Genomic DNA, 9,951 nt, shown 5'->3' with positions numbered 1-9,951 from the left:
TGATTAGGGGTTTAGATAGGGTTGACCATGAGAACCTTTTTCCACGTATGGAGTCAGCTATTACGAGGGGGCATAGCTTTAAATTAAGGGGTGGTAGGTATAGGACAGATGTTAGGGGTAGATTCTTTACTCAGCGAGTCGTGAGTTCATGGAATGCCCTGCCAGTAGCAGTGGTGGACTCTCCCTCTTTATGGGCATTTAAACGGGCATTGGATAGGCATATGGAGGATAGTGGGCTAGTGTAGGTTAGGTGGGCTTGGATCGGCGCAACACCGAGGTCCAAAGGGCCTGTACTGCGCTGTATTTTTCTATGTTCTATGTATATCACAAACGGTGGTCCCACCACGGATCCCTGAAGAATAGCACTAGTCATGGTTCTCCATTTTGAGAAATCCTTTCCACTACTAGTGTCACCTGCTGCCCAGCCAGTTCTCTATCCATATAGCTCGTACACCTTGGACCCCATGCGACTTCAAGTTCTCCATCAGCCTACCACGGGGAACTTTATCAAGTGATGGTGTTCCTATCGTCTGCTGACCTTGTCCTTCAAGATGGAAATAGTGTGGGTTTGGAAGGTGTTGTCTAATGATCTTTGAATTGCTGCAGTGCATCTTGTTAGTACAGAACAGCGGCCGTGGAAGGAGAGGATGGGGTGCCAATCAAGTGGACTCTTCGTCTTGGATGGTGTCAAGCTTCTTCAGTATTGTCGAAGCTACAGTCAGAGGCAAGTGGGGAGTATTATCACAGTAATCCTAGCCTCTGACCTGCTCTCGTAGCCACTGTATTTATGTGGTGAGTGCAATTGAAATTCTGGTCATTGGTAACCCCCAGGATGTTGATAGTGGGTGATTCAGTGATGGCAACGCATTGAATGTCAAGGGCCAGTGGTTAAATAGTCTCTTATTGGAAATGGTCATTGTCTAGCAATTGTGTACTGTGAATGTTACTTTACACTTCTCAGCCCAACTCTGGATACTGTCCATTTAAACATGTACTGCTTCAGTATCTGAGCAGTCGCAAATGGTGATCATTGGTGAACATCTCCACATCTGATCTTATGATGAAGGGAAGATCATTGATGAAGTAGGTGAAGACATCTACAAAAAAACAAAATGTTAGTAGTCACATGGCATGCACCATTCACCTACGTGCCTCCTAACTCCTTGTTTAAATTATTCTCTGCTTCCTATATATTCAAGGGTCTTGTCTGGTTTCAGTTTCCTAAACCTTACATATGCTTCCTTTCCCTTTTTGAAAAATCTTTCAGCAATCGGTCACCATCCAAGGTTTCTGAATCCCTATCTTTCATCCTCACAGGAACATGCGGTTTGTGACCTTTGATCAACTGGCCTTTAAAAGATTCCCACATGTTGATTTACCATCAAATAGCTGTCCCCAATCTATTTTCTCCAGTTCCTGCCTAATTCGGTTATAATTAGACTTTCCCCAATTTCATACTTTCACACAACAACCATCTTATCCTTACCCATAACTATCTTAAAACTAAAGGAACTAAGATCACTCTTCCCAAAATGCACCCTCACTGAAACCTCAATCACTCGGCCAGGCTCATTCCTGATATGGCCCCTTCTCTAATCAGACTAACTGCAAACTATTTTTAATAAAGTCCTGAATGCACCTAACAAATTCTGTCCCATCTAAGCCCCTAGAACTAAGGGGCCCCAGCTACACTACAACAACCCTATTGTTTTTACATCATGAACTACTTCGATATTTGTTTCTCTATTTGCCATTGGTTACTGGGACATGAGATACTGAAAACCTCAAGTAGCTTGTGGTAATTTACACAGAGAGGTCTAAAGTACAACCTCATCATAGCGACTATACCTTTCCTATTCCCAAGTTCTACCCATATGGCCTTGCTGGATGAGCCCTCCAAGATATGCGCTTAGTGCAGTTGTGGCATGCTCCTTCATCAGTAAAACAATTCCCACACCAGGAGGCCTGATTCACGGCCCATCTGCTCCAGGTGGTGTGTAATAACATTTCTGAAGAAGTTGATTAGAACAAAAAGAGGCAAAAAAACCAACTCCCTTATTTTTTATACATTAAACATTTATACCCTGGGACATTGAGCTGCCAGTCCTGCCCTTCTCTCAATCATAGGACATAGAAAAGTACAGCACAGTACAAGCCCCCCCCTATTAAAATGCAAATCAATACCTTTGAATCGTTAAAGACTTTGTTCCTGTTAAAATAAAACAAGTATTCACTAGACACTAACTTTCATCATTGAGCATACCTGCTAATCCAGGCCCTAAAGTATTTACATACACAAGGGGCATTAGATAATCAATATCTTCTGTATCTTAAATTCAGTGTCCCTACTTCAATGAAACTCAGAACTTGTTATGTCTGTAGATGGCACTGTGATTATGATTTTTCAAGTGGAGTATCACAGCAATGCAGTAAGTTGTTATAGAAGCATAGTGACTGATAACTTTCCATAATTTGGAGGTCCAGTGTTGGACTGGGATGTACAAAGTTAAAAATCACAACACTAGGTTATAGTCCAACAGGTTTATTTGGAAGTACTAGCTTTCGGAGCAATTCTCCTTCAACCACCTGATGAAGCAGCACACTCTGAAAGCTAGTGCTTCCAAATAACCTGTTGGACTATAACCTGGTATTGCGTGATTTTTAACTTTGACCATTTTCCACAATTCGCTCAACATTTTCTGAAAACATTGTTCCCTATTACTTTAGCTTTCATTAAATGAAATTTATGTCCAAAATAAAGGTTTAAACAATGTGAAATCAAAACAAGTAATGATACAAATAATGCATGAGCTAATTTCGCCTTTCCCCAAATCCAAGCTTTATTTTGATTATTTTGACTAGAATGGTCAGATTTAAATTTAGACTGTGCGATCTAAGTATGTGCAAGTACTAACTTCCTCAGGATGCACTAATACTATTAAGTTAGCCTTCCCATAGTTGGCTGCTCGTGGTTTGAAAAAAACTTATGAACTGCACCTAAAGTATAAATCTCAATTTTTGTGTGACAGAAAGAGCAAAAGAAAAATGACATAGTTATGCATTCAAGAACCACTCAGAAAACACTACTTTTAATGTTTGCAATTCTTCTAAAATCTCAAACCAGTGCTGCTAGACACAGGGTTTTCTCCTAAATAACATGAGCCAGACTTCATTCTTGACCCGGAGTTCTGCCAAATTCCAGTTGCCGCCTCCTGCTATCCCAGATCAAAAGGCATTTAATATCTCTACTGTAACACTGGCAAACTTCAGCATCTTCAACTATTTCTGCTGAATAAGTCTATCCCTCAGAAGTAAATACCAGACACTCCCACATTACAGTTGAGTGTAAGCAAGTCTGTCAGAATTAATTCTCGCCTCAAGCCAAGTCTCAAGGTACTCTCAGCTTTATCACTTGCACTTTTGCACTTATAAGTATGCAAAAACTTTTATAAAAGTGGACATGCATTTATATACGTCATAAGCTCAAGGTACAGACTTCAGCCCAGAACATATTTTTAAGAGGATTCCTAGTTGTACTTACTACAGGTCCTCGCCTGTTCCTTCTTTCTAGCCATTCATGTTTCCAAGCTGGCATGCACGTCACCTTCAGCTTTTCCCTGATCATACGCTCCTCTGGACGGTCATCCATTTTTGGTAAGCCCCTGAGTGTCTCCTTATTTTCAAGGTCACGACTGGAAAAAAGATATGAAAAGGAAATATCAAACAAAGATTATTCACGGTTTTTAAAAATAATACTACTATCATGGCATATGTGTTAGTTCATTTTCTTCACCTAGACATGGTTTATCTCCCATCCCATGAGCCAACTTTCACAGTTTCAATAAGCAGCAAATCCAAAAGGTGCGGTGGGTTTATAAAAGTATCACACATGCTTCTATGACATTAATGCATTTCAAATGAATGGTTCTGGAGTCTCAAATTGCCATAAGACAGGATTATCAGAATGTCTGAAAAAACAAATGTCTGAAAGCAATGCTTCAGCTGCAATCAAAGTCAGTCAATAACTTTTAAATTCAAAATAAACCAGTTAAATACAAATTTGAAGAGGTAACATGAAAGCAACTGATACATAAATAATAAAAAGGATTTGATCAAACTCTTCGCAGTACTACTGTAAAATTATAAATGCCTACATGGGCTCTTTGTCCTGTTACGGATGGGGGGATGCAAGATTAATACCTAACTGAATGAGTGCACTGACCAAAAAGATCAGTTATTGAAAGTTCAGTTATTTTACAATCCAAGAGCATCATGCAAGGGCAAATATAGGATAACCAAAACTGGGGACAGAAGCTGTTCTTTATTCAGAATGAACACAATTGCTTCGGTGGAACATTATGCTTTCAGTAGACCAGAAGTACACTTTATTATCCAATTACATAGCCTCAATTTCTTTTTACCTTATGCTAAGAGGCACAAAAAGTTTTTTTTAGTAGTTTTTTTTTAGATTAGATTAGATTAGATTACAGTGTGGAAACAGGCCCTTCGGCCCAACAAGTCCACACCGACCCGCCGAAGCGAAACCCACCCATACCCCTACATTTACCCCTTACCTAACACTACGGGCAATTTAGTATGGCCAATTCACCTAACCTGCACATCTTTGGACTGTGGGAGGAAACCGGAGCACCCGGAGGAAACCCACGCAGACACGGGGAGAACGTGCAAACTCCACACAGTCAGTCGCCTGAGTCGGGAATTGAACCCGGGTCTCTGGCGCTGCGAGGCAGCAGTGCTAACCACTGTGCCACCGTGCCGCCCACAAAATTCAACATTGCTATAATGAAAAAGGTTAGCTGTTAACTTTTAACCAAATATTTACAAAATGCATCAATAACAAGATTTTCCCACCTTTGTTTCTTGCCAAACAATGAAATTCTAGAGTGCTATTTCATAAATCCTTAACTGGATCAAGTATATTACTATGTATTAATAATATAAGCACAGACTCCTTGCCACGTCAATAATAAATCATTTGCACTTTGGTAATTATTCACCAAGCTGTAACAATGATATGCCTACAAACAGAGAAGGTGAGAAGAATAATCTTGTATATGGAATATATTTCCTATTCTGGGTGGACTATTATGGTATTTCATTATTCGCTTCTGTTGCCAAAATTGATAGATGTGCCTGTTTAAAGATTAACAAGAGTGGAGTTCAATGGCAACAGATGCATTCTTAGGATGGGTGTTGCACTGTTACTCCCACAGAATATCAGTAAGGCAGGAGAAATGCAACAGTACAGAATGCTTCAAAAGAATTGCTGAGTTCTGATGAGTGCACAATTATGGCTCAATTGGCTAACAGCTGAAGTACAGTGTAGACTAATTTCAATAGCATAGGTTCCATATCTAAATCTCCCAAGGAGTTCTTGGGCTCAATCTCCACCTTGTGTTACAGTAACAAAGATTCTGCATGAAGAGCATGAAACATTATTGGCCTCAGCCAGGACAAGAGTTAAATTACTTCAATTGGCTAGTGTTCCAGGCTCAATAGGGGAAAAGACACTTCGGCTCTTGCTCACTATGCAGTGAATCACAAAGGACAGATTAAAGCTTACAGATAGCAGTAAGTGCTGGGCTGGATTTCCATGGAACCATACCTGGACAGTGTTCCCCCATTCAGAAGGAAAGTGACATAAGGATGTTTAAACATGAACATTTGAACTGCACATAAATCACATAAACAAGGAAAATCTCTGGATACCATGTCCATATTGATTACATATTATTGATAGTGATACTCTGACTATACTATACAAAAGTGAATACTGGACCATATAAAAATGCTATTACCTTTACAGCAAATTCAGGTGACTTAAATCATTCAAAGATACCTTTTAATCTGTTTTATGTAGGGCAAGAACAACAGAATTTGTATAGTAAATCATTAGTTATTTTGGCACACATTGTTAGCCACAACCTCTGAAGCATTATGCAAATCCAATCTCAATTCTCAATAATCTTTCATCCCTCTACCAGCATCACCACTAACTTCACGATCTATAACCATGTGCCTTATTCCAATACTTATTAGCATTCAACAATTAGTAATCTTCTACCATTTTGCATCAAAAAAGGAGAAGTGGTACAATTAAGATTTTATAGTGTCAGGTGTATTCCAATACATGGATACAGAAGTACAGTGAAAAGCATACAATGTCACCATAATGAAGCAACAGGTCTATCTGGAAGCAGTAGCTTTCAGAGCACTGCCCCTTCATCAGGTGATTGTGGAGTTTAAGATCCTAAGACAATTTATAAACAAACGTTTTAGTGTGAAGCAACATTATATGTTGAAATAAACCTGGATTGTATGTTAAGTCTCTCACCTTTTAGAATGAGAATGTTGGTTTCAGTTCTTTCATATATAAAATCGCAAAACTTTTTTTAAAGTTACATTCTCAAGTGAGCTTTAACAATTGGTGTTGCACTGAATGCACTGAAGGTGAGAGGTGCCCTGTGTGAGAACGTTCAGACTGATTCTAATTTTAAAAAATGGATTTACAGAATCTTACATGGATTCGTGCAGTTTTTGAGCAAAGTAAAATGTAATTCTGCAAGTACAAATTGACCCCACAAACCTGTGTGCGTGCATGCACATGCGCACGCATGCATGTGGTGGAGGGGTATGAGTGTCTGCAAGTTTTCGTCTGCGTAAAGCGCAGTGGGGTCACCTGTAGGCACTCACTCATACGGTCACACACACACACTTCACAGACACTCATAACCACACCCCCTCCCCCACACACATTTGTGGGGTGAATTTGTACTTGCAGAATTACATTTTACTTTGCTCAAAAAGTGCATGAATCCAAGAAAGATTCTGTAAATCTTTTTTAGATTAGAATCAGTCCGAACATCGTGGCACAGACAGCCTCACACAGGACACCTCACACCTTCAATGCATTATCCGGGCTGATATGACACCAATTGTTAAAGTTAGCTTGAGAATGTAACTTTTAAAAAAGTTCTGTGATTTATATATGAAAGAACTAAAACCAACAGGTTCATTCTAAAAAGGTCTTTTTCAATATATAATTTCAGTTACATCACACTTTAAATTTTTACAATAAATTCTGTGTCCACATCTTATACTCCACAACCACCTGAAGGAGCAGCGCTCTGAAAGCTAGGGCTTCCAAATAAACCTACCGGACAATAATCTGGTGTTGTGAGATTTTTAACTTTAACAGTCCAACACCGGCATCTCCAAATCATGACTGCCATTATGAGCACCATCTTAGCTACAAGGTAGAAAAATAAAAAATAAAAATGTTCAACATTACACTCCTTAAGAACTTAGCCATCCTGGGCTTGCACTCCCCAGAAGGGTCTGATTTACTCCAAACTGAGCTTGCTGCCACCACAGATGCTGGGAGACCTTGGGCTGCCTGCTCTCGCCATCACCATAAAAGCTGGGGGGCCTCTATCAATGCCACGTTGGGCTCATTCTCCCCCATATTAGGCTCGCTGCCTCCATGCACTCACCGTCACCCCAGACTGACCAGTCTCCTCTGCGCTGGGCTTGCTCTCTCACTTTTTCCTCCATGCTGCATCAGTCATCTCCCTGCATTGCCACCGCCAGGAAGAAACCTTACCTCAGACACCCTGAAGTTGATCACCTCACAAAAGTGAAGTGAGAAAAGTCAATTAAAAATGTAATTTTACTCACCTCTAACAGTTCCTCTGGCAGATTGTTCTATATATGCACCACCCTCAATCTCTACTAATCGAGAGCCTATTTGTCCAAAATACACTCAATGACTTGGCTTCCATAGCCCACGGCAGCAAATAAGTTCCACAGAATAAGGACCCTCTGGCTGAAGAAATTCCACATCTCAACAGTTGTCTAAACAATTGTCCCTTCACTCTAAGACGGTGTCTTCAGATTCTAGTCGTTCCTACTAGTTGAAAGATTTTCTCCACATCCACTCTATCCAGACCTTTCTATATTTGTCAAAATCAATCAATCAGATATCCTCTTATCCTTCTAATCCATATCTAGTAGAGACCCACAATCCTGAACCACTCCTTATACAAGCTCTTCATCCCCAGGATCATTGTTGTAAACCTCCCCAGACCCTCTCCAACACCAACATGTATACATCCTTAGATACAGGGCTCAAACTGACCACCATATTCCAAATGCAATCTGACCACAGCCTCAGCAGTACACTGCTCTCATAGCATTAATTTCAAGAGGGCTAAAGTTAACATTGCATTTGCCTTCTTAAATGCCAATTTAACTTGCATTTTAACCTTTAGAGAATCTTAAACTAGTACTTCCAAACCCCTTTGAGCTTCAGGTTTCTGAAGCCCCTTACCATTTAGGAAGAATAGAGACACAGTATTTTCTACCAAAGTGCATAAACTCAGACTTGCCCAGTGTATTCATCTGCCACTTCTTTTCCCAATCTCATAGCCTGTCCCAAGTCCTTCTGCAACCTCCCCATTTTTCCATACTGTCCCTCCACCTATCTTTGTGTCTTCTGCAAACACAGTGACAATTCCCTCAGTTCCTCATCCAGATCATTAAATGAATAATACTCTCAAAACGGAGTGTGGCGGAACTCCAGAAGTCACCATGTGCCTTTCTGAGTAAGGCCCCTTTATTTCCACGTTCTGCCTTCTGCCAGTCAGCCAATCCTCTATCCATGCCATTATCTTGCCCATAAACAACATGGGCTCTTAAGAGCCTCCTGTATCCCTGTACTTGTGTATACTTGACAATGAAATCTAATTCTAATTTTCTCAGTTTTGGTAACCTACATATCAGTTTTGTCAAAATTGTAGAAGATTTCATTGATATTCTTAACATAACTAGTCATCTTCATTTAACTGGAGCATTGCACTTCACATGAATACGCAAGGAATGGAGGGATTTGGACCAAAGGCACATCATGGACTGAAGGGCCCATTCTTGTGCTGTGCTAAGTTCTAAAGGTCTCTAACGTCACTGGAACAAACTTACCTATTAATTCTGAATTTTAAAATTAGCTTCCAAAACAATGACAAAGTTCTCTCAGCAGTATGCCAATATCTCAAGAATGAGGATTGGTTTATAAATCTATTAAATAGTCACACTGTTGTTTGATATTTGATAGATTGATATCTTTCACTATACTCTTAGAAGTATCTTCTATAACGATTTCTAAAAAAAACCGGGTGTGTATTCCTTAGAAATTTGCAGATGCTATATGGATTTATGACAATCTGTCCTTGACAAAGCTAAAAGACTGAACAGTTTGCAATATACACCTACAAATACCAATATCAACTGGTTGCAGAATTCCTCAAATATGTGACACGCTCTCTACAGCTCCCTACCTAATTCGTCTAAAATTATAGGGAGCACGCATTTGACTTCCAAAATTGCATTTCTTGTATAGGATACTACCTACTTCGCATGATTCCACACCACTATTTTCTAAAAAGTATTTGGTCACAGGATGGTTTTGATAAGACAGACATTTCTTTTCCATCCCCAATTACCAGCGAAGGTAGCAGTGAACTTGCCTTTTGTTGGAGATTCTAGGATTTTAACCCAGTGACAATGAATAAAAGTAAATACAGTTAAATTAAGAAACTTAAGAGGGTTGATTAATCTGAACACTTCTTGTAAATGCAAATGCAAATGCATCGGAATGTTCTTAGTAAAAGTGACATAAGCTCCATTTATCATAACAGTTGCAGCACTGAAAAAGGTAAACAAATGTACTGATGCCATCTTCAGAACAAAGGTATTTAAGAAAGCATTTCTAAGACAACAGCCAAGTTTTACTGCCACGGGAAATTTCTGCTAGGTGCAATTAGCCCGATTCTTCCCCTCAAGTGCAAACCTTTTTGCATTACAATTTGCTGGAAGTGCATGCATGCTGATAACAGCACCTCGGAGATGGAAAAGAAGGAGTTGGAGCCAATTCAA

General features: G+C 39.8%; 1 protein-coding gene across 2 annotated transcripts in view; it reads right to left on the bottom strand.

Annotated features, from left to right (window-relative positions):
• map3k1 (mitogen-activated protein kinase kinase kinase 1, E3 ubiquitin protein ligase) overlaps window positions 1-9,951 on the bottom strand; it is a 128,735-nt gene that overhangs the window by 78,593 nt on the left and 40,191 nt on the right. The window contains exons 1-2 of one of the 2 annotated variants that reach the window (XM_043689038.1): window positions 3,794-4,485; window positions 3,542-3,692 (exon numbers count right to left, since the gene is read on the bottom strand). In XM_043689038.1, the coding sequence (XP_043544973.1) occupies window positions 3,542-3,692; window positions 3,794-3,801 (159 nt within the window). In that variant the 5' untranslated portion in view covers window positions 3,802-4,485. Of the gene's footprint in view, window positions 1-3,541; window positions 3,693-3,793; window positions 4,486-9,951 lie in introns of those variants that run through there. The other variant, XM_043689029.1, reaches the window with a different exon arrangement.

The sequence above is a fragment of the Chiloscyllium plagiosum genome, chromosome 1 (genome assembly GCF_004010195.1).
Source record: "Chiloscyllium plagiosum isolate BGI_BamShark_2017 chromosome 1, ASM401019v2, whole genome shotgun sequence".
In the NCBI taxonomy this organism is placed as follows: domain Eukaryota; kingdom Metazoa; phylum Chordata; class Chondrichthyes; order Orectolobiformes; family Hemiscylliidae; genus Chiloscyllium; species Chiloscyllium plagiosum.
This window is presented reverse-complemented; position numbering and strand designations above follow the sequence as displayed.